Source organism: Cucurbita pepo, chromosome 13, assembly GCF_057944985.1.
Source record: "Cucurbita pepo subsp. pepo isolate OVF chromosome 13, ASM5794498v1, whole genome shotgun sequence".
In the NCBI taxonomy this organism is placed as follows: Eukaryota; Viridiplantae; Streptophyta; class Magnoliopsida; order Cucurbitales; family Cucurbitaceae; genus Cucurbita; species Cucurbita pepo.
This window is the reverse complement of record NC_141810.1, coordinates 12,089,328-12,114,322: the sequence shown is the minus strand read 5'-3', so window position 1 is coordinate 12,114,322 and position 24,995 is coordinate 12,089,328. Positions and strand designations below refer to the sequence as shown.

The following is a 24,995-nucleotide window of genomic DNA, read 5'->3' as shown; positions in this document are numbered from 1 at the left end:
GATTCGAGTGATTCCAAAGAGGTATTTAATATCTTTTTTAATTAGTTCATAATAAAATAATTAACAATTTTCTTTTTAAGTAATAACGATGAGAAAGGGTCAGAGGGTTAGTTTAGGCAGCACAAAAATAAATTCAAATTATTAATAAATATTTATAAAAATAAAATAAAAATAAAATAAAATAAAATAAAATAATAACTATAGACTTTATGCCTTGTAAAACACTCATAAACTTCAATAAATATATATATATATATATATATATATATATATATATATATATATATATATATATATATATATAATTTTGGATGAAACTGTTAATAATTTATTTTTAAAATATCTTTTCCATTTTAATAATCTTTCAAAAAATACTATTGAACCTTAAAATATTTTATTAATATTTTTTCAACTTTTCAAAAAAATTATAAAATACATGGGTCCGTCCCGATAGACATGTTTTAACAAGCCAAGATGGTCGAGTTGTTCCGAGACATAGGATGACATCATGATGCATGGTCGTGTTGTTGGGAACCAAGGTGATGACTGTGATGCGTTGTTGAGAGAGGCTTTGTTGTAGAGAAGACGCAAGGTCGAGTTAGATGACTTGACCTAATGTAGATGCAAGTTGGCTAGAGTCGCAAACAGACGCAAGGTCGAGTTAGATGACTTGACCTAATGTAGATGCAAGTTGGCTAGAGTCGCAAACAATTGATATGTATGCACGAGCAGTGTGTGTGACCAAACAAGCTTGAATTATACACAAACTGTGTTCGGTTGGCGAAGGAGAACCTCACTCAAAGTCCAACAAAGCGGGCTTGAGTTTTCCTAAAACTTGTCATGAGCGTGTCAAGATTATGATGTCACACAGTTAAAAATGTACGACGGTAACGAGGATGGTATAAGATTGAGAATTAAATGGAAACTTTGTAAAGTTTTGAGGAGGAAATATAAAAAAAAGAAAAAATTGGGGAATAAATGTGTAATAAGCATAAGATGAGGGGGGAAATATTATATTTGTAAAGTTCCAAAAAGCGTAAAATGGAAAAGAAAAGGGACCAAAAGGAAATATATTTGAAATTTCATTTCACACAGCCAGTGGCAAAATCCCATAACAAGCCAAAAGCTGATCCCTTCTTATCGTCCTCATCAATGCTTCTCTCTGTCCGCCATTGATATACAGGCGCAGAAGCTCCACGCAATGTCACCAGCAACAGTTTCTCCGGCGATGGAGTCCTTAGTTTTGCAACTCCACGAAATCTCTGCTGTTAAGTTCGGCAACTTCAAGCTCAAGACCGGTATAAACTCTCCAATATACATTGATCTTCGCGTTATTATTTCTTATCCTTCGCTGCTCACTCGAATTTCCAAAACCCTAATTTCTTCTCTTCCTTCATCTACCTCCTACGACCTCGTTTGCGGTGTTCCTTACACCGCTCTTCCTATTGCGACTTGCATCTCCGTTTTAAACAATATTCCGATGGTTATGCGCCGGAAGGAGATTAAGGATTATGGCACTGCGAAAGCGATCGAAGGTCGTTACCGAGTGGATCAACGATGTTTGATTATTGAGGATTTGGTGACGAGCGGTGCGTCGGTTTTGGAAACTGCTGCGCCGCTGCGGGCGGCGGGGATGAAGGTGAGTGATGCGGTTGTGTTGCTTGATAGAGAGCAGGGTGGGCGAGAGAATTTGGAGGAGAATGGGATTAAATTGCATTCGATGATTAAGTTGAGCGAGGTGGTGAGGATCTTGAAGGAGAAGGGGATAGTTGGAGAAGAAATGGAAGGGGTGGTGGGGAAATTCTTGGTTGAGAATCGGAAGGTTGCGGTGCCGAAAGTGGAGAAGCCTGTTAGAGCTAAGTCCATTTCCTTTCAAGAAAGAGCGAGGTTGGCGAAGAATCCAATGGGAAAGAGGCTGTTCGAGGTGATGATCGAGAAGGAAAGCAATTTGTGCGTAGCGGCCGATGTTGGCACCGCCGCGGAGCTGCTCGACATCGCTGAGAAAGTAAGAGCATTCTAGAATTTCTGAATTTTCTAGGCTTTGTTCATTAACACCCAGATTAAACAAATGTACGAAATCATAAAGAAAGATGAAAATGAATTGGGTTTGAAGTAAAAACCATTTTTGTCAATCAGGTTGGGTCAGAGATTTGCTTGCTGAAAACTCATGTGGATATACTGCCAGATTTCACCCCCGACTTCGGTTCCAAACTTCGCTCGGTATATTTCTTCCAGAAACTCTCTTTCTTTCTTTCTTGATTTCTTTGTACTTATTGTAGACACAGGTTTGTTGTTAATGCTTGTTTGTATACGGTAGTATTGCTGGCCAGATACCTAGGTTGATGATAACAAGAATACGTGTGATCTCACATCGGTTGGAGAGGAAACTAAGCATTCCTTATAAGAGTGTGAAAACCTCTCCCTTGTAGATGCGTTTTCGGCGATCCGTGATAGGCTAAAACATACAATATCTATTAACGGTGAGCTTGGTCTGTTACAAATGGTATTAGAGTCAGACACCGGTGTGCCAGCGAGGACGCTGGGCCCCAAAGGAGTGGATTGTGAGATCTCATATCTGTTGGAGAAGGTGTGGAAACTTCTCCCTAGTAGATGTGTTTTAAAACTGTGAGGCTGACGGCGATACGTGACAGGCCAAAACAGACAATATCTACTAGTGATAGACTTAGATGGTTAGAGAATATCGTTAACTTATGAAACTTGTTTAGTTGGCACTCTGTTTTCACATTACCAGCATTTCATTAGTTCTAGATTTCCAATACCAACATTATGATATCAGCTGGATTGTATTGATGCCTCACGGTTAATTTCCTCATATGTGGTGCCCTTTTTGAGGGAGGTGCAGGGCTACGGTTAGACATAATGTCCATGATTCGAAGTGAAATCTGTCTATTCTTTTGTCTCCTATCTCAACAACAATCTAAGCTCTTTCTTGTAGTTCTTGTCTATTGTTTTTCTTTTTGCTTTTTCTTATCTGAATTTGTGTTTTGGCATGATAGCTTACAACAACTCACTGCAATGCAGATTGCTAAGAAACACAACTTCTTAATCTTTGAAGATCGCAAGTTTGCAGACATTGGAAATACAGTAACAATGCAGTATGAAGGGTGGGCCTCTCAACATTTCCGTCTCTTGTTTACATTTTCTTTTACTTTCCAGCAATCCCCGGGGAGTTCCTGAAATTTTGTGTTTGCAAATGCAGAGGTATTTTTCATATATTAGACTGGGCAGATATAGTGAATGCGCACATTATTTCTGGTCCTGGAATTGTAGATGGATTGAAATTAAAGGTATGCCCAACACTCTAAAGACCGTTTAAGCCCGTTTAAGCCCGTTTCATAAGCTCAATCCAAAGGAACTCTTAAAAGGTATTAAAATGGTTTTTGAGATGATATTCTTGTGCTTTTTTCATCTAAAACTACTATTTGCTAAAAGTATTCTTCTAGACAAATGAAGTTTTCTTCGATACGCATCTAGTGGTACTTACTGTAACGCCCCAAGCCCACCGCTAGCCGATATTATCCACTTTGGGTTTTCCCTTTTGGGTTTTCCCTTTTGGGCTTTCCCTCAAGGTTTTTAAAACGCGTCTACTAGGAAGAAGTTTCCACATCCTTATAAAGGGTGTTTCGTTCTCCTCCCCAACCAATGTGGGATCTCATATTATATTTCCCAATTGTATTTATCTTTCTGGATGGTGTAGGGGTTGCCTCGAGGTAGGGGTCTTTTACTGCTGGCTGAAATGAGCTCAGCTGGAAATCTTGCCACAGGAGACTACACATCCACAGCCGTTAGAATTGCAGAAGAACATTCTGATTTCGTCATTGGCTTCGTTTCTGTTAATCCAGCATCCTGGCCAGGTGCGCCTGGAAATCCTACATTCATTCATGCCACCCCTGGAGTCCAGATGGTCAAGGGTGGTGACAATCTTGGACAGCAATACAATACCCCATATTCTGTAAGTTCTATCCAATATTTTCTTCTCATCTTCTGTTCGTTATCGTTTACAGAATTGCACTTGACTTTTATCTTTTTTTAATCGTTCCTTATTCAAATTAGTTGTTGATATAGAGAAGTATTGTTCTTTCTTGTTTTCTTTTTGTTATTCGTATGATTAAAAAGAGAGATTATCATGCATGTTGATTTCTAACTGGACTTTGAAGGAATGAGTTCAAATCCCAAAACATTCACTTACTTAAGATATTAAAATCCTAGGAGTATCCAAACAAATCAATTGGCACATGAGCATAATGTAACTTGAATTATGAAAACAATGTAATTATGAAAACAATGTTGTGCAGGTTATCCATGACAGAGGAAGTGATATCATAATAGTCGGGCGCGGGATAATTAAGGCAGAAAATCCTGCCGATGCAGCTCGGGATTATCGTCTGCAGGGATGGGATGCATATTTAGCTAAGACCACCTAAACGTAACTTGAATTTAGGAAATAATGTTGTGCGGGTTGTCTAGGGCAGAGGATGCAGCCTGGGAGTATCATCTGATAACATCTCGTGTACCCAATGAAAGCCAGTTTTAACCTAATTCAGTTCCAGAATTTGTGGTTTTTCAGTTTATGCATTGTTAAGTGACAATGTGTATTCTGTACTATCATATGAAACTCAACTCCACATTAATTCTACGAACATGTTGCGTGTAAATTCACACGAACTACTCGAAAGAGAACTCGTGCACGCACACTTCAAAAAAAGTTCAAGGAATCGAACCTGTTCTTCCCAAGTGTTGTCTTTGAAACATCTGAGCAGCATGAAATGTCCTGTCATTTACAAATTTAACCATATAATCATTATTTCATAAATTTTATAAACTGGATCCAATGACTGAACAGGAGCAATGGGGTAATAACTGATACTGCTAATACTCAACAGGGAAATATGAGTAAGTTCAGTTCTTCATTGATAATCATCAATGGAGGGGAAGTTCTTCTAAATCATGGTTTCATATAAGAGCAAGAAGTGTTTGCATCTTAATTAGAAACAGAAACACATGATTAGAAAGCCTCATTTACTCTACAAAAACGAACCAACCGACCGACTACTCGCCAAGATTTGAAGTATCACTGTTCTTTCCAAATTCTACCAGTCACCCTAAGCTTTAGTTCCTTCCGATCGCCACCAGAGAAGAAAAGAGCCATGTTGCGTTGGATAATGAGCCCATCGAAACTGTCCCGAACTTTCCGATGGCTGTCCCTGATGCTTCTAGGCACCCCTTGCCATACCATCTTCCTCCCATTTCCTCCCACCTCGAGTCTATAGCTGTAATTCTTTGCATCGTTATCGTCCCCCATGAACCGCAAAAAGGCTATGTATACTGGAGCCATCCCTAGCTGGAAAGCTTCGAAATGCAGGCAAAAGTATTGACCAAAGCAACTGAAAACCTGAGTTTTAGAATTCTAAATCAGAGTCATCCCACAATCAAGAATTCAAAGCTAAATATAAGCTATAGGTTTGCGGAATGATAGTACAATGAGGACCCTAGATTTCTGAACTAGCAAAATCTCTTCCACTTGGTCCGTGCGAGATTGTTGTCACCACGAATGCAGTTAAAGTGGCTACATCTACTCAGGATATCTAGTCTCATAGGAGACGAGCATAGGTACTTGTGGTTACAAACCTAACTCAAATACCTGTTACTTAGGTACTCCGAGCTCTAAACAATAAGAAATATTTGTCACCACAAATGCAGTTAAAGTGGCTACACCTACTCAGGATATCTAGTCTCATAGGAGACGAGCATAGCTACTCGGGGTTACAAACCTAACTCAAATACCTATTACTTAGGTACTCCGAGCTCTAAACAATAAGAAATATTTCAGAAATAGTTCTAATCTACAAGGGAGTACATTTTCTGATATATGACAGCAAAATCAAATTGAGCATCTCTTCTGCTCAATTTCCCAGTTCCATTAACAGCAGAATCCGAAAGAAGTGCATGGTTTCATACCAATGTTAAATCACTAAAATTTATGCATCTAACATGAATTTAATGGCTCAAAATATGCATAAGATATGCCAATGAGATTGTCCTGCCGAATACAGTAAGGAACAGAGTGGACAATACGGTCTGCGTGGAAAATTACCGTTAGCATCCACGTAGCGTTTTCAACTTCTTGAGGGTTCGATTTTACATATCGATGGTTGAATGTGCTTCCACTGTGCATGTCTACTTTATGATCATCTTTCAGGTGAGCCACCAAATAGGGTATATCACCGACGACTGAACATTCCGATCCAGCATATGGACAGCTATAAGGTCTATAAACACATTGGGATTCATGTTTGACCTTGCTGTAATATGGATATATGCCAATGCAACCATAGCTCTGATATTTACACGGAAGTTCTAGAGATGCAGCCACCTTCTCCAATGCAAGACATCTAATATTCCCAAGTTCGTGCCTGCACGTCGGGCAGCGATTGTGCACCCGAGGCTTGCAACCAGAACACAGCGTGTGGCCATTTGAACACTACAGAAACAAAAAAGAACAACATTAAAGAAAATGCTATCACCCATAAGCTTAAGCACATCCCTTTTGAAAGGTATAAAACATTGAGAGACCAAAATGTACAAACATTGATAATAGATTCCAAAAGGAAGCATTTCACTCAACACATTCTAACTATAATCCTTCTTCTTTTTGGCTAAACACTAAAAACAAACCTCCATAATCATAGAATCTGCAAAGTTAAACACATCACATAAAGATGAACTAAGCAATTCATAACCAAACCTGATGTATTGGAGGGTACATTGCATTCAAACACACCGGGCATTCCAAGAGATCGCGAACGCTGCTCGAAACAGCAACGTTCGGTTTAAGTTCATTTTGAGCTGGATCGTCCACAGTTTCCCTGATGTCCATCATATCTTCATTCTGGGGAGGATCAATAACCTCTGGTTTGCTCCGCAAATCATCAAAATAAGGACCTCCAGATGCCATCCTTACAAGGCCAGTTTTATACTTCCACCTGAACATATGCACAAAATTTGATTCAGAATCAATCTTTTCTTAAAAAAAAAAAAAAATTGAATTCAGAACTGTCATTAAGAGTACAACAGATAACATGCAAAACAAACAGACTCTGTATCAAGAGAATTCCAAAAAAAGGAATCCGAGGTTGAAATCAGTATTTTATTAATGGAATCCATAAATTTGCACGTCATGAAACGAGACAATGGAATTCCCTTCCCCCGAAGAATATGAAATGAAGAAATCTGAACAGAGCTATTTAAAGAACAACAAAAAGAATCGAAAACTCCACCCTCAAATTCAAAGAAACTCCACAATGGATCTAAGATTTAAACAGGTTAGGAACGTTTCCAGAGACTTCACATTCCATCAAATCTCGTCCAAGGGAAGAAAATCATCAAAATCGGAGAACAAGAAAAATTAAAATCGAAGGAAAACAAAGAAAGAACGAAAAAAATAAGGAATTATACCTAAAATCGCGACGAAACAGTGATTGAAAAGCACGGAAACCCTCAAAAAGAGTAACGTTCTTGGTGGGGGCGAAAGTAGAAACTCAACTACCGCATCGGAGAAATACGAACGCCAAAAAAGCGAAGGGTCTTCCAGCTCAAAGACTCAGAAAAAATTCAAAATGAAGCCGTTGAGAGAGACCGAAGCGGAGGATTATAGAGAGAGAAATTTCTGGGAGAATGTACAGAAGAAAAAAAAAAAAATAAAATAAAAATAAAAAGTTTGAAAAGTGTGTGGGACCTTCCGCCATTAATACAATACAATACTTCTTCCATATTTTGAAAATTCAAGAACACGCAATGATTTTTTCCAACTTTTTCTTGCCAACCAAACAAATCTCAATTTTCAAATTTGGAATTTTTGTTTTCAAGTACGGATTTTGTTTTTACTTCATTGTATTGTATCATATGAATGGAGACATTTTTCAAATATTTGTGAATTTCAAAGTTCTTTAATTAATTTTATAAATTTTCGAGTATAAATTAAGCATGAACTCTAAAAGTTGGTAAACTTTTACCTAACTTTTAAATTTTAAACGAAAATAAATTTATTTATTGCCACAAATTTAATATTAAAAGAATTACAAATGTATTTAGCTAAAATTTTATTTTTTTTAATTACATAGTTTTGAGAAGTAATTTGAAAGTACAAATTTGCAAGATTTTTTTAATTAAATAAATTTATGGGCTTATTTTTAAAAAAATTATTTAAACAATTTTTTTAAAAAGATATATATATAAAATGGTGACCAAATAAACTATAAGGAGTACCTGACTCTAGTAGATATTATCTTTTTTAGGTTTTTTCTTTCGGGCTTCACCTCAAGGTTTTTAAAAGGGGTGCTAGAGAGAAATTTACACACCCTTATAAAGGATGTTTCGATGTGTAATCTCAGCTAAACCAATTTTCCGACCATCAGCCGCTTGAAAATACAAGAATCAATGCTATCAAGCCAAGATTTCACTACCAAAAGTGAAATTTCCCCCAAAAAAATCCTCAAGAACAGAAAGCTTTCCAACTTATGATAATTCCAAGAGTTCAAAACAAACGCTGCTATATCAACAATGAGGCATTTAACTATGTATGGAAGCATCATACTCATCTTGCCTATCTAAAACTCATTTCTACAACTCTCAAAAAGGAAAAATGCTTAGAATAAAAAGAAAGAAGTTAAAACTATCACAGATGATCAAAGTTCCTTTGTGCAAACAGCTAAAAAAGATCTTGATTTATCTGTGATTCATTGATTCTGGCAGTGATCTGCAGAATCCAATGCTGGGACTTTTAGAAGTAAAGCAAAACAACAACAACAACAAAAACACCTATCAGCTTCCATTGTTTCCGCACGAACACCTTCAGCCGAGACAGAAAACTCGAAATAAACACAAAATTGCAAAAACGTTAGCTTCGTTCAGCCAACTTCGAATTTTTCTCTTCTTTTCCTTTAAGCTATAGGATGATGGTTCTACATGGTTAAGAGGCTAGAGTTTATGGTTTTTCTCATCAGCTCGCTCGTGTTGCTAACTGCAATCCTGAAACGATTGACCGATGAAAAGTGACATAAGAGAAGCAATGAAAAAGTGCACGATATCCAACGTGTACAATTGAAAGGCAGAGAAACATTTTAAAGATGCAGTAACTGAGCCCAGGTAGGTGTAAACTTCTTCACCAAATCGTCTGATTGGATTATAATAAAGTACACTTGGCTAAAACTCGACGAAGTACTCGGATAAGATTTCTTGTGCATGTGCGCATGCTTAATCAATTCTAAATTAGTATAAGACCCATTATAGAAGTAGAGAACATGAGAAATGTTTCCTTAAAAAAAGATATGTGAAAAAAAAAATGCCATTCCTCTCTCCAAGATGAATCATCAATCGGGGGCCCTTCCTAATATCGGAAATGGGACCAACAAATTAAGAATTATTTCCGATTGAAAGGTCACATTCAGTACGCAGATAAAAGAAAATAGGTCCCATTCTTAAGCTTCCATGTTCAATACCAATATGTAATCATTGCCTATATGATTGAAGCTTTGAGATTAAAATAGGAGCTTGAGTTATTTATTTCTTATATACAGAGAAAATCACTCGCTGTTAGAAGGTAGTGGATCTGTACTTGATTTAATAAATTTTCTACCATTTTTCATGAATATGGTATGGTAGATATATCAACGGGGCAATAACAAAATTAAAAGAAAAAAAAAAGGGCTTACCAAATATGTGATGAACAAGAGGCAACAATCAGCTCCCTGTAGAAGGCCTTTTTTTAATTACCAAATCATCAGCTGAATAATAATCAGCAATAAGCCGATACATGTATGATGAGTTGTGGCCACCACTGTGAAAGTGAAGAGTAAATAATGAGAAACAACAGACATTGTAATAAACATGATCGATATAACAGAATTCCTTCTCTTTTTTTTTTTTTTTTTTTTTTTTCACTAAGAAAAAATATCAAATGAAACCCAGCGATTTGAAATTGAAACGAGTAATAGAAAAGCAAACTGATGTATCTTGTCTAAAAATGTAGTAATTGAATCTTTCAAAAAAGATTAAAAAACGCCATCAATAATTATTCCCATGTGATTCCTTTTTATCCAGGATTTGGGAGGTAAAGGAAGGAAATACAACAGCACAAAGAAACTACTTAAGAAAAAGAGCTGGACTTACGTGTCGGTGATAAATAAACTAACAAGTGAAGGTGGCACATAGTCAAATGTAGGGTTGACTACATGGAGAAGAGGAGAACCAGTTTTGGATCCAAAGTCCATGCAATCTGAAAATTCACCGAAGTCCAGAAGCTCTGATGGGGACCTCAGTTCATTGAGTAGAACTTCGGGATTGTGAGGATATAACGGGCATAACTGTCAAATAAGTAACAGAAATTTAGAAATAAAATAAAACAATAAGCAGCATACCAAGTACAGAATCCGGAGAATATTTTTCATACGTGAAAGAAGGTTTGGAGTAGGTGCGGTTTAGTGCCTCATTGGTCTTCAACTAAAGTGTTTCATCATCTACTCATTTTAAGAATGCTCGAGGATCATATTGGAATTGGGATCCTAAGGACACTTGGGCTATTAAACGTAGGCTTCTGCAACTACCGTATTTACATCTCTTAGGCAGAAACCCATGACCAATCTTGCCATATTCGCTCAAAATCTAGAGTGTGGGGGTCATCAACGCCAACACCATTTTGGTTAGAAAGGCCTCAGTCCTTCCTCTAGACTTTCCAATATAGAGACCACCAAGCAAAAAGGATGAGGAATGCATCAATGTTATCAAGTAACAACTGACGTACATATTAGCACCTTTCAAAGAGAAATCTCAATTCATTTGTCCATATCATATAGGAAAGCTTCTTCATGAGATTGGAAGACCAAGAGAAAACGAGAAGATTGTTTGGAACAAAACAAGGAAGCCCCCCTTTTGTTATGGGAAACATTCTTCATTTAGCAAGCCTGAGTCAAATTTCATCCGCCAAAGGGATCCAAAAAGCCAAAGACTTAGACGCGGCATACCCCCAAATAAACCATAGGAAAGAAGCCTTTAGAGCAGCCCCAAATTTTAGCAACTTTCTAGATGAAAAGTTATTCCTCACCAACATTGATGCTACGATCTTAAGGTTTGGATAGCCTTAGCTATTGTTGAAGAAACTTGCATGCTGTTGTAGAAACAATCTAAACTTTTAGACTATATTCTTTTTGAATATGCAAGTTACAGCAACTAGAAGATTTAATCATGAGCTTTATTTCTGAGCTTTTCTCTCAACCTATAAATATGGTACTGTTCACTACCAAAATGAGTTTCTACCGATACCAAAAATTCGATATGGCAACTGACAAAACATTAATCGAGAAGTCATGCTTCCAAGATGCATAATATGCTCCAACAGTCAGCATGACCTTTTTTCTTCCAGTAGTGTTGGTGCAACAGCAAATCAAGAGTGGAGAAGTCTTGTTCTCTCATATTTTCTCTCTTGCAATGACTAGGCTACTTCGGGTAGAGATTTTCTTCTTCAAATCAATCAAAGGTTGGGTGGGAATTCAAACCTCATATAGACATCTAAAATGTCTTAAGCAATTGAATTATACAAGGTTAGTTTGGGTAGAATTATAATGAAAGTAAATTTACGTGACTAGGGCAATTATACTTTTGTTCCTTTTATTGTCTCACCAAATCAATAGATGACATGGGCATAGATGGTTTCATTTCATTTCAAGAAATAAAATTTTCTAACATTATTTTGTTTTCACTTATCCATGTCGTACATGGAAAATATACCTATTCTTGATTATAGCCTCATTTATTTCTCCTGAAGTTCCTCTAGACAGACTAGGCAGTTACGCATTCACCCTAATGAAGATACAAGGGAGTCACTCAAAGCTCTAACCCACCTTCATCATAGTAGTCTGAAGTCATAGCCGAAAGTTCTTATTCAGTCACTGAGCTGTATGCACATAAGATACCCAAGCATGGATATTAACATTAATTTATTATAGCTACTCTCTCCATTTCACAACACATCACCCCTGCTGTCTCTAAGTGGTTAAAATGCTTCTAAATAAGGAATCAAACTACTTCAAGGGAAAAGATGACGGAACATGCAAGTCGGAGTAGGGCCAGGTGCTTTTAAAGGATTTATTGTCTATCGTGGTTCACGAACCAGAAAATATTGGCATCATCAATAAAATCTTTTGCTTTTAAAGGTTTATTGGGTATGACCTTAACGTACCGCCCCTTCAAGAATGCAAAAGTCGTGCTATGGAAAAATCTCATTATGACTTTCTTTTCGGATCAATGGAAAGAAAGAAATCAAAGAGTATTCGCAGAAAAGACCCACACAAATACAAAGTTCTTCAACAATGTTGTTTACCACGCTATATCTTGGTGTAGATTGTCTAATATTTTTGCTTCCTATAGTCATACCTCCCTCTTTGTAAATTGGTAATGTTTTTTTTTTTTTTTTTTTTTTTTTTTTTTTTTTTTTTTGTAAACATGGATGACATATCCCTTTTGTAACTTTGAAACAATTTGGAGGTGAAAATGCTCGGTTGCTAAATATTTTACCAAAATTCAAATTTGAAACAAGACTAATTCATAACATTACCTTGTGACTTCCAGCTAGAACGACAAAAGGAACAGCATGCCTTTTAGCTGCAAGGGCCACCATATTCAAACCAACAGGTGCCATGACACCACCATTTGCCATGACAGCATGAGCTCCAACTATTACCTTGCAGAACAGATTTGAAGATGAAGCTATCTCATCAGTTGTCAAGTCCATCCCGCTTTATGCATAAGTTGAAATGAAATGCATTTATATAGTATAGACACACACTAAAGCTACCACCTACCATGTTCACCCGGGAGATCATGGCAAAAACTGCAGAATCAGTAATAAGTGTGGTCTGTAAACCTCTTGTAACCAACTCCTTAGCAAGAAGATGACCCTGATATCTGTCGTAACATTCAGAAGAAACCCGTGTTGGAGTGAACCAAAAATATCAAAGTGTAATATTGTTAATTCATCGCTAAACCCAAGCATCAGTAAATTTTTGGCATGTTTGAGGGTTATTTTTAAATAGTTAAAATCACTTTTTTCATGTTCTAGATCACTCCAAAACATGCCATTAAGCATTCAAAATTAGCTTAATGTTTGATTCTACACTTTAAATGTGCTTTTCATTCCATTAAGATTGACATGAATCAATAAAAATATATTACGAAGTGATTTTGAAAATAACAAAAGTGATTTTAACTACTTCAAAATATAAATCTGCACTCTAACATACAGCTAGCTTTAGTTATTAGCCCAGACCTTGGAGCACCCTCAGCAACAAACACCCGGAAGGACCTTTTCTTCTCCTTAGCAGCACAAAGAAATTCCAATACTGTTCTGGAACTCCCCAGAGTTAATATTACCTCGCTGAAAATTTTGGCACTCAATATATGTGAGGATATTGAAGTAAAATCTTGAAGAGGAAATTCTAAATTATAATTCCATAATATAAAAGTCCTCTAAGTTCAAATTGCATATTTTAGATTGAAGGCAGCAACAGAGAATAATGCAAGTAAATCGAATACAAACTTAAATAGTAGAACATAGACTGAAGCTAATTTAATAACAGCAAGAAAAGATGACGGACATCTGAACAAGATCAACAAAACGTTGAATATCTAACACATTACTCACCCTTCCTATTATAAGCCCCACAACCTCAACATTTTTACACAACAAACCCCTATCCTTATTCATACGCCTTGCATTACATCACACTTCTCACTTAGTCAACAAGGAATTTTGTTACCTTAGAACTGTTATAGTTACAGCCACCATTCATTGGGGATTCGATCGCCATCTCCCCTATCATCAACTCACTAGCTTCCTTGACCTTCTAACACTAGGCATACATGGTCTTACGACTTTATGGAGACCTGCGGTTGCTAATCCTATCTTTTTTATTATTTTGACTCGTCATGATCATGTGAGATAGAGAAAATCATTTATTCGATCATCAAGGTAATGATCCATCAACCTACTAGTTCAGATGGTAAGGAGCAGCTTCATTCAATCTTTGGTTGTCCAAGAAATGCTTGTTTTATATGCTCACAGAGGTCGCTCTAGAGATATCTATTAAAGTAGTTGGTCATAAGGATAAAAAGGAAATAGGAGCATCTCCTACTTGTCTATTCTCTCGGGAAACTTCGGTCCTACCACTTGGTTTCCCATTTTATAGAACTAGATAACCTTTTCAACTAGTGGGGCAAGCTACAATCCGCCCTTCCAATCTGAGCCCAAGCCTTTTTATATAAGAGGTGCCTTTGATATAAGAGGTAACAATAGTCCAACTTTCAAAATAGAAATAAAGCACACGAAGCAAACAGATGAAGGTATTGCACAGGGACCTCTTGAGTACGATAAAATAATATACATGGAATCTACTTCCCAAAGTTAATTACCCTTTACTGCTTCAGTAAGATGGCTCATATCACAATGATTTTAAGGATACAAAAAAATAATAATAGTAATAAATAATAAAAAGCTTAGCCTATTAGGATTAGTTCTACATGAGAAATACTTTTGATGAATGTGCTCCACTGCTTGCTCAGCAATCTGTTCATGACACGTTGCAATATCCTGAATAAGCTCGTTAACGGCTTCAATTACATCATGCTTGAGTTTCCGACTCCTCGAACTTTTATCAGCAGCTGTCAATGAGAACAACTGGTTAGAAAAGCAAAACTAGCGTTCGAAATGGTAAAAAGTAAAACCTAATTCATAGTTTCATCATTCACATAAAGGCACCGCATCCAAAAAGTGTCTCAAATCCCAATTTACTCTAGGAGGCAAGAAGCAGAACATAACTGTGATATCATTATAAACATATATCTATAAATTTCAACTCATGACAAATTATTTCTCACGCTTAAAAGTTGAAATATACAATATTCGTTAGGGGTTGAAGAAACCAACTACAAATTGACAGAATGACTGATAACAATGTTTTGTCAAATGAGACAGCTGTTATGGTTCTCCTTTCTTTGGTTGGGGAGTTTGAGTTTAAACCCTAGAGGAGGGATTTTCATACTTGGAGCCCTAATCCTACAAGATACTTTCTTGTAACTCATTCTTTCATAGTTTGCTCAACCCTTCCCCTCTAGCAAGTCTGTCTTCTCATCACTTTTTAAGATGAAAATTCCAAAAAAGGTGAAGTTCTTTATTCGGTAGGTAGTCCTCAAACAACTTAACACGCTTGATCAGCTTACGAGAAAGTTGCCTCTTTGATTGGGCTATTTTGTTGCATTCTTTGTTGAAAGGCAGAGGAAGACTTACATCATAACCTAGGAATTGTGATTTCTCATAATCGATTTGGAGATATTTCTATAAGACTTATGGTTTTCTGATGACTAGACATAGAGACTACATTGAAGAGTTCCTCCTCCTCCACTTTTTCGTGAGAAGAGGAGATTTTTGTGGCAAGTCAGGGTGTATGCTTTATTTTGGGGCTTATTGGGGGGATGAACCATTTAGAAGAGTGAAGAGGGATCCATGAGATGTTTCATCCCTTGTTAGGTTCAATGTTTCTTTTTGAGATTAGTAAGGAAGGCTTTTTGCAACCATTCATTAGCTCTTTTTGTACTCGATTGGAGTTCCTTCCTTTAAAGGATCTCCTTTTGTGGGCTTTTTTTATCCACCCGTGTTGTATTCTTTCATTTTTGTCTCAGGGGAAATGATTGGATGATGATTTATCAACGAAAACCAAAACAAAAAATTTCCAAATGATTTCAAAACCTTATAAGAAAATAAAATAGAAAACCAAAAATGTCATGACAAGTATATGTTCAAGCAAACCAAAAAAAAAAAAAAAACAATTTTTTTTATTTTTTATCTATATATATATATAACAAAAGATAATATTGTAACATACAAATATTAAATGTCAATCAAACTTAGCTCGGCACCAATTATTATCCTAAAAGTCAATGGTTCAATCCTCACCCATGCAATTGTTGAGCTAAAACACACCCGCATATATGTATGGGTAATCAACTTTAATGAAACAAATTAGTAAATATTTTGGATGAACAATAAAAGGCCTTGAAGCATAACATAAACCTTATTAAGTTAGAACATAAAATGTACACTAATCAGCATAAAAGAAGGAAGCTCACACTTGCTTTTTCCTTCTGAATCACCTCCAGATGATGAAGTTTGATGAACAGACGCTTGGTTGGGAACATCCTCGAGAAGAGTTTGCAAGGAAGGTGGCCGCAAAGTGCTTCTTGCAGCAGCTGCAACAGCAGCGGCTGAGAGGGCCGGGTGATCATCTTTTTCACCGTCATCTTCATCATCACTAACTGCTGATAAGCTCAACCCAGCAATAGAAGCTGTGGTGAGAGAGAGATCCTCCTCTCTAATAATGTGCAAAACACGCCTCACAATATTACCCACGGCAAGCTCTGCAGTGTTATACATTAACATATAAACGCCAATAAAAAGCTAATAAACTACTAGATTTAAGACGGCAGAGTAGCCGGTCATACAAAGGAAAATGCTATAAATCACAGTAAAGACAATGTATACAATAACATGGCCAGGACCGAACAATGTTAACTGAGATGTAATTAACGCTTCATTTTCAGCTTGAATAAGAAGCGTCCATGGAAACACATCGACTATAGCCAAACTGGAGTTCTAAGCTATCATAAACAAAATTAAGAAATTAATATATCTACCAACAGGATTCGCAGCAATCAGCTGCTCGCCAACAGCTTTCACAGCATCAATCAAAGCAGCCGCCTGATTCGTGTAGGGTATTCGCTGATGAGAAATGACAGAACGAAGCAATTCAGCCGTATGCTTCGCAGTAGCAAAGGATCCCTCAATTTTACTGCCACAAAATCATAACAAAACGAACTATAAAAAAACGGTCCAAAAAACACACAAGCAACAACTCAATTTCCAGAAATATCAACAATCCCAAAGAACTAACCGCTTCTTAAGCTTGATAACGAAATCATTCACAAGAGCTTGCACGTCTGGCATAATCCTGAACGGCAAAAAAATCGAAAACGCTCAATCTAGAAAACATACATAAACGGAGAAAAAATGGAAACGCGTTCACTTACAGCGAATATGGAAGAATGAAATGAGGAAACCGATGAATGCCGCCGGCCACAGAGATGAAGAAATTGGAAGGGAAACTCCGGTCCGAGTTGCAGCAATGGAATCTGGGCTTCGTTCTGGAACTGGAAGCCGAAGTCAAGACGTTCTTGAGTTCTCCCTTCCGTGGCCCTTTCTTCTGAAGCCTATGTCGGGTTGAAATTGGACCTCGGTGGATTTTTTAGGCTCTAGATTCGAACCCATTTTTCTTAATATTTGTAATTTAACCCCAAAATAATTTGCAATTTTGCCCTTCAATTTTAGCATATTCCACTTTAAAATTTGATAAATAATTATAATATTTATGAAAAAAAAAAATATATGTTTAAATAAATGCATATAAAAATATTCTCATCAAACACTAATGTTGGTCAAAAATAAATAAATAAAAGAAAATTTATTTTGCATGCATCGTCAATAAATTATAAAAACATGTGTCGGGTATGAAGTGTTATCGAACATGTTCTTAATAATTATACTACACGTGTTTCGTGAAAAATTACTCTCACCTGTCTTTACAAAATTATTTAGCTCATTTATGTGAGTCCCTAGACTTTGCAACAATAACTCGTTTGTTCGATCATCCCTGTCTATCGAGTCTTAAAACACCATAAAGTAAGGATAATCATTTTTTGCTCGAGATTGTTCAAACCTACTTGAATGTTCGATTGCAAAATCGTAGATTAAGAGTTAAAGGATGAAATTGAATTGAGTTAAAATGAAACTAAAAATCATTCGAGCGAAACAATAAACTTAAAAAAAACATAATCGAAGTCATATTAATAACTAAATAAGTTTTGCTCGGAAAAATTATGATAATTATTTTACATAAAGCTCTATTATTTTCTTTTTACCACTTCATCCAGTAAAAAAATGATTCAAAAATATTTTTTACCAAAAATATCTTTACCTTTGTAAAAAAAAATTGTTTAATGTATGGACGAAAGTTGTATATTGACACCTTATATATTATATCCAAACTTTTTAATGTTATTTTTCAAAGTTAATAAGTATTTTTGAAACGTGGAACAAATGCTCTATATATATATTAAGTTTTAAGTATTTTCGATCCATAAGTCAAATATTCAAACGTTGAAGAATGTAATTTGATAATGCAAAGAAATAATGAATGACCCCGGAAAATGACTTGACTCACATAGTCGATCAATCACTCGAGGGCTAAGGAATAATATGAATGACGCCGGAAAATAACTTGAAAAAGTATTTAAAAAATACCAAAAAGTTTGATTAATAACTTCAAATTTTTTAAAAAAAGTTAAAAAAAAATATATTTACGAATACACATAAAATTTTAAAAGTAACATTAATACACTTCAACTTCATAAAAAAATTAAAAAAAGTTCATACTATCAATATATAGACGAAAACCGTTCATCTAAAACTCATAAATCATCTCCAACATTTTTAAAAGTTAAAATGTATTTTTTAAAAGCGAGTATTTTTTAAATAAATTATTAATAATTTCCAAGGTCTGCCAATCTCACAAATATTGATCAACCAATGTGCTTTGAGCACACAGATTTAGGGCAGCTCATTCTAACATGGGATGTGGTGAACATTCTCATGGGGGAAGGTGGTGTTCCTGGACTAGAGTCTCCCCAAAGTTTCAATAACTTAACTCAATGTAAGCCCACAGAGTTCACAGCACATCATAAGCCAATTTAAGGATCAACAAATCAACATTCGTACCGTGAGTTAGCGCCCCGAGACGCCAGCATTTCCTTTTCTCTTCGCGAGGCAAATGTTTCTGCGACGAGTAATGGGAAAGCGATTGTGGCGTCACAATGTACCTGATTTTCCCACGAAAAGAAATTGATTAGAATCATAACTTTGTATTGTTTAGTCAGTCAGAGAGCAATGTGTCGAGGATTATTGAAAGAAGTAGTCTCACTCTGACTAATTAAAAGGAAAATCATAGGTTTATAAGTAAGGAAGAGATTATCCCCATTCGTATGAGGCATTTTGGGGAAATCAAAAGCAAAGCCCCGAAACCTTATGCTCAAAGTGAACAATATCATATCATTGTGGAAAGTCGTGGTTCCTAATATAGTATCGGTGTCATACCCTTAATTTAGTCATGTCAATAGAATCCTCAAATTTCGAAGAAAGAAGTTGTGAGCTTCCAAGGCGTAGTCAAAAGTGACTCAAGTGTCGAATAAAAGGTGTATTTTGTTCGAGGGCTCTAGAGAAAGGAGTCGAACCTCGATTATGGAGAGGCTGTTCGAGGGCTCTATAGGTCTTAGAGGAGGCTCTATGGTGTACTTTGTTCGAGGGAAGATTGTTCAGGATTATTGAAAGGAGTAGTCCCACGTTGACTAATGAGGAAAATCATAGGTTTATAAGGAAGACTATCTCCACTAGTATAAGGCCTTTTGGAGAAACCAAAAGTAAAGCCATGAGAGCTTATACTCGAAGTGAACAAAATATCATACCATAGCGGAGAGTCGTGGTTCCTAACACACTCAAGGTCGGCAAACTGTTCAAATGCATGAATTGGAAGCCAAGAGGCTCTTTTGTTAACGAGATCAAAGAACTCAAGAAGCCTAGAGAGTGTAAAATGGCAATGAAAGTGGAAGAACGAGGCAGACCTTGACAGTCTTGGCCGAACCACGAATTTTGCCCCAAGAGACAGCCTCATCGGGGCGGGCTCCAGAGTCACTTCCATCGAACTCTTGAGCGGTGTTGATGAAGACGGCATAGTCTGCACCATTACGCATCATGTTGGCATTGCAAATATGATGCTTAGGGAGTCCTCCACCAAGAATTATCATTCCAGTCTTCCTCGGACTGGCATGGACAGCTTCACCATTCATGGCACTAATATCTGTCCAGTTACATATTACATCGTAAGAAACCGAGCTTTCATTCAAATAAAAAGGAAAGAAAGGAAAGAGATACAGGCCCCCGCCTTGAATGACGTCGATAATCAATCCAGGATTACGAAACGAGTGGAAATACAACATGTCTCCCAATGAACCATCAGTTAATCCTGGACAGAAGACTGGAATATTGTTCTGCATAATATCAAAGGAAACTAATAATGATGAACATAAGAACAGGTACAAGGATTCTATTAACTTTTACCTTATAAGCCCAATAAAGATACGAACTCTTGTCGTTTATTTCTCTTCCCAAACGTCGGGTTACCTTGGACGGTGTCCATATTACATTCTATGGAGATGAAACAAAATGAATGAGAAAACTAGATAAACATTACAAAGAAAAACATGAACATAATCTTTTAGTAAGTACCTCTTCAAGTTGTTCCTTCAACATCTGATCCAAAATTGGGATAATCCAGTCCTCAAATTTGCAATAGTTATCATTAGGAACCAATAAATTACCGATGCGATTCAACCCTTTTGATCGAAGAACTGCTCCCGAAAGAGAAAAGTCGCCTTTATATGTGGGAGCGAGGCATTTTATAAGATCTTCTTCAATACCACCAGTTGTAGTGACAATCACATCAACCTGCAGTGACATTGAAGTAGCCCCATGTTAGAGTCCATATCCAAGTCGAAGTGCAACGTACTCAAAGACCTTTATAAGTGTTAAGCTAAAAGGAGAGCAAAAAAAGGTGTATATTACACATGAGAACACATGAAGCACAGTTTTATCTACAATTTTATCTCAAGTTTGATGTGATTTTATGAGATCCCACGTCGGTTTGGGAGGAACGAAGCATTCTTTATAAGAGTGTGGAAACCTCTCCCTAGTAGACGCGTTTAAAAAACCTTGAGGGGAAGCCCGAAAGGGAAAACCTAAAGAGGACAATATCTGTCGGGGGCTTTGAGCTGTTACAAATGGTATTAGAGCCAGACATCAGGCGATGTGCCAGTAAGGAGGCTGAGCCCTGAAGGGGGGTGGACACGAGGTGGTGTGCCAGCAAGGACGTTGGGTCTCAAATGGAGTGGATTGGAGGGTCCCACATTGATTGGAGAAGGGAACGAATGCCAGCGAGGACGCTAGGCCCCGAAGGGGGGTGGATTGTAAGATCCCACATTGGTTGGGGAGGAGAACGAAACATTGTTTATAAGGGTATGGAAACCTCTTCCTAGCAGATACATTTTAAAAACCTTGAGGGGAAGCCCGAAAGAGAAAGCCTAAAGAGGACAATATCTGCTAGCGATGGACTTGGACTGTTACATATTTTAGTTATTAATGTAACTGTGAACCAATATAATTTTTTATACTAAAAAAATGAGCAATCCAATGAAAACATGCTGAAATTAACCATTAAAAAATGATTATCCAAACACATTTCCCTGAATTTTTGTTCTAAAAAATATGTAAAACTATACTGAAATTAATTCCCAAACAAGTTGTTAGCATCCACTACAGCGGTAGTTTAACTCACCATATGATGTTCAACAAGATAACGAATCGTGTCTCGAACACCAGAAGAAATAAGATTAGAGGTGAAACCAAGAAAAACTTTGCACCTCGTCGACTCCCGAAAGATTGGATCCTTCTCCTCCTCGGAACAATCTTCTGTTATACTCTCATCAGCAAGCCTCCAATCTAACTTCAATCCAACACAGTATCATTTCTCAAAAGTAAATCATCAATGCTAAAAATAAAATGGGACTAGATGTGTATGTTAGAAATTTCCGATGAAGCAAAATAAAGGGATGTCGGTTTTCAATGAAAGCTTACCATTTGATTGACGACTTCTATTGCATCTCCCAAATTCGAGGCTTGGAAACCAGTGGAGACCATGGACCTTATAAGCTTCGAGTAATTTACTCCTTGATTGAAGTCATATCCCTCGATTTTGATTCTTTTCCCTTCGAGATTCTCCGATTCCTTAAAAACCGTGGCGTGCACAGATGCCAAAACATTGTTGTTCTCCATCTCACCCAATGCTTCACTGCCTGCACAAGGCATTTACATGTAACAAAAAAGAGAAAAGGCATTATTATTCATACATGCAACAAAAAAATCTAAAAATAGTTGTCTCCGGTTGGTCTGCACTAATACAAGTCATTTGACTGCTAGAATCATGAAACTTAACGCTAATAGGCAATATTTATATTTCCATAATCCAAAGAAAATCTCCAGCTTCCATGAAATTGGATAGGCTGAAGAACTATACAAGAAACGAACGAAAACCCAAGAGAAGTAATTCATTGTGAGATCTCACATCGGTTGGAGAGAGGAATGAAACATTCTTTATAAGGGTGTAGAAATCTCTCACTAGCATACGCGTTTTAAAAACCTTGAGGGAAGTTAGAAAGGAAAAGTCCAAAAATGACAATATCGGCTAGATGTGGCTTAGGTTGTTACATTCATTTAAGTAGCAGTAAGAGTATAGAAAAGGGCAATCCTTGTAACTTTTTAAAGTTGACAATGTGATTTCTTTCTTTCTTATTTTCCAAAGTTTTTTAACAGACACTTTGCAGCACAGCTGAAAATCACAAGCAAATTTCAAATTAAAACCATCCAGAAAGACCAAACATAACCTTGTTCTAACCATCATCACAGCATATATAGTTCCAAAAGAGTGAAACAATGAAATTTTTTGTGGAGACGAGCAATCAAACTCGTGATAGAGAGAGAGCAAAAAAGTAAGATAATGAAAAGGGAAAGGAACTAAACAAAGAGTTTGAATGAGAAGAGAGAGGTATGGGGTATTACTGTAGAACCTGTCTCTCTTTGATATTCATGTCTATCTAGACAAATCTTTTTCTTTTTTTGAGTTTAACGATTGTGAGAAAGGAGATCAACCCAACTTTCGGAATGATAATTTGTAACGGCTCAAGCCCACCGCTAGCAAATATTGTCCCCTTTAGGCTTTCCCTTTCGGACTTCCCACAATAATTTAAAACGCGTTTGCTAGGGAGAGGTTTCCACACCCTTATAAAGAATGTTCCGTTCTCCTCCCTAACCGATGTGCGATCTCACAATCAACCTCCTTCAAGGCCCAGCGTCCTTGCTGACACTCATTCTCTTCTTCAATCAATGTGGGACCTTCCAATCCATCTCCCTTCGGGGCGCAGCGTCCTTGTTGGCACACCGCCTCATGTCCACCCCCCTTCGGGGCTCAACCTCCTCACTGGCACATCGCCTAGTAACTAGGCTATGATACCATTTGTAACGGCACAAGCCCACCGCCAGCAGATATTATCCTTTTTGGGTTTTTCCTTTCGGGCTTCCCCTCAAGATTTTTAAAACGCGTCTGTTAAGGAGAGGTTTCCAAACCCTTATAAAAAATGTTTCATTCCCCTCTCCAACCGATATGGAATTGGTATCTAATCCAATCTCGGATTGGCTAAAACTTTTTAAACCACCTACATGTGTTAAACATTCTACTTAATTAGGTTAATTGTGTTGATAATCTTTGATTATTTAGCTTCGTTAGCCGTTGAGGAGAGAATATGGGAAGAACATCCCCTTCATCCTCTCCTCTGTATTCAGTTCATCTATCATAACATACCATAGACTGCTCTTACTTCAGTAAATTCAAACCACCATGGATGATTGTTGATTTAAGGGAACGAATTTCAATTTTCACAAAAAGCTCCTTGACTTAATCGCTACCACCATTTTAATCTAAAACTCATCAAACTCAACTATAGTCTACAACTATCAGCTTCGTTCCCTGCCGAACAAATAAAGTAAAAATCTACAACTATGAACATGCTGATGTTGTTCTGAAATTAAAACAAGTCCTCGTTTCTTGCATTACACAATTCTTAATTTGAGTTGTTGAGAATAAATACATAGACGGAGTTTGTAAGAATACCGTTAACAGTATGGAAGGCTGGTAATAACTGCAAGTAGAATACGGCGGCGGCACGAGCGGAGAGAGACGACGCGGGCGCCGGTGGCACTGAACGGGAGAGAGACGGCCGGCGAGAAACGGGGCTGGTGTGAAGAGTAAGACAAATGAAAAGGATGGGTGTGAGGTTTCATCCTATTAATTCTATTTAATAATAATTTTCTCCTTTTGTTGGCTAAATTGTTTAATTACTTTCACGAAAATAGTTAATATTTTATTTTTAAAAATATACTTTCATTTTTTAAAGTATTTAAAAATATTTTTAAACTATCAGATTTTCATTAATATTCTTAATATTTTTTAAAAAATTCAAACCTTAAGTTTTTAAAAGTTTATTAATTAATATGTTATTTAATAAGAAATATAAAAAAACGAGAAATTATTAAATTATGAATTAAAATGGAAGATAAAAATATGTTGTTTTACGATCCATAATAACTTTTTAAAAAAAATTAATTAACGGCACAAATGATGTAATAAAGGTAAAAATAATTTTAATCTCCTACATTATTATAAATAATATCATTTTTTTGTTTATTAACTATGTTTATTTGTTTTAATGAGATTTTTTAACCAAAGTTTTAGTGTAATTTATTAAAAAGTTATTAATTTTTTTTAATAATTTGATGAATTTCTTTATATACTTAAAAATAAACCAACAACTAATATCTTATATTTTTCTAGAACAACCTTTAACTAAATTAATAAAAATATTTATAGATTTTAAAATTTCAAACTTTAAAAGAAATTAAAAAATATATATTATAAGTATTAATATTTTGTGTTAAAAAAAATACAATTCAACTTTAAAAAGTTTGATTAATATCATTCAACCTTTTTTTTTATACAAAATCCTATAGTATTAACATTAATATCATTTATTTTTATTAAAAAATAGTTTTTTACTGTCAATATATAGATTAAAAAAATGTCTATTAACATCTCATCGATCATCTTCAAATTTTTTATAGGTATTTTTTAAAAAAATGCTCGTGATATTTTTTAAAT

General features: G+C 36.3%; 4 protein-coding genes across 8 annotated transcripts; 1 reads left to right on the top strand and 3 right to left on the bottom strand.

The window, feature by feature from the left end:
- Positions 1-1,079: 1,079 nt before the first annotated feature.
- Positions 1,080-4,755, top strand: LOC111808426 (uridine 5'-monophosphate synthase). The gene is made up of 6 exons (XM_023694380.2): positions 1,080-2,005; positions 2,137-2,220; positions 3,043-3,125; positions 3,221-3,308; positions 3,719-3,973; positions 4,317-4,755. The coding sequence occupies exons 1-6, from the start codon at positions 1,202-1,204 to the stop codon at positions 4,443-4,445; spliced, it is 1,443 nt and encodes a 480-aa protein (XP_023550148.2). The 5' UTR covers positions 1,080-1,201; the 3' UTR covers positions 4,446-4,755.
- Positions 4,756-4,798: 43 nt separating this feature from the next.
- LOC111808427 (E3 ubiquitin-protein ligase DIS1) lies at positions 4,799-7,712 on the bottom strand. 3 transcript variants are annotated; one of them, XM_023694382.2, is made up of 4 exons: positions 7,477-7,712; positions 6,767-7,004; positions 6,116-6,502; positions 4,799-5,413 (listed from the first exon to the last, which is right to left on the bottom strand). In XM_023694382.2, exons 2-4 carry the CDS (start codon positions 6,974-6,976, stop codon positions 5,093-5,095), a joined length of 918 nt encoding a protein of 305 aa, XP_023550150.1. In that variant the 5' UTR covers positions 6,977-7,004; positions 7,477-7,712; the 3' UTR covers positions 4,799-5,092. The 3 variants fall into 3 exon arrangements, with proteins under 3 accessions (XP_023550150.1, XP_023550151.1, XP_023550149.1); XM_023694383.2 differs by lacking the exon at positions 7,477-7,712 and adding an exon at positions 7,299-7,449; XM_023694381.2 differs by lacking the exon at positions 7,477-7,712 and adding an exon at positions 7,118-7,281.
- A 797-nt stretch (positions 7,713-8,509) lies between these two features.
- Positions 8,510-17,378, bottom strand: LOC111809112 (uncharacterized). Of its 3 annotated transcripts, none has more exons than XM_087116983.1 (11): positions 17,152-17,378; positions 17,016-17,072; positions 16,759-16,913; positions 16,201-16,482; positions 14,601-14,730; positions 13,340-13,447; positions 12,876-12,978; positions 12,629-12,754; positions 10,189-10,382; positions 9,732-9,856; positions 8,510-9,048 (listed from the first exon to the last, which is right to left on the bottom strand). In XM_087116983.1, exons 2-10 carry the CDS (start codon positions 17,066-17,068, stop codon positions 9,760-9,762), a joined length of 1,248 nt encoding a protein of 415 aa, XP_086973109.1. In that variant the 5' UTR covers positions 17,069-17,072; positions 17,152-17,378; the 3' UTR covers positions 8,510-9,048; positions 9,732-9,759. The 3 variants fall into 3 exon arrangements, with proteins under 3 accessions (XP_086973109.1, XP_023551232.2, XP_086973108.1); XM_023695464.2 differs by having other exon boundaries at positions 16,195-16,482; positions 17,152-17,377; XM_087116982.1 differs by having other exon boundaries at positions 8,510-9,040; positions 16,195-16,482; positions 17,152-17,377.
- A 1,239-nt stretch (positions 17,379-18,617) lies between these two features.
- LOC111808129 (deoxyhypusine synthase) lies at positions 18,618-24,116 on the bottom strand. Its single transcript, XM_023693941.2, has 8 exons — positions 23,952-24,116; positions 21,863-22,080; positions 21,564-21,731; positions 20,459-20,677; positions 20,291-20,377; positions 20,115-20,220; positions 19,795-20,030; positions 18,618-18,996 (listed from the first exon to the last, which is right to left on the bottom strand). Exons 2-8 carry the CDS (start codon positions 22,058-22,060, stop codon positions 18,883-18,885), a joined length of 1,128 nt encoding a protein of 375 aa, XP_023549709.2. The 5' UTR covers positions 22,061-22,080; positions 23,952-24,116; the 3' UTR covers positions 18,618-18,882.
- Positions 24,117-24,995: the final 879 nt, after the last annotated feature.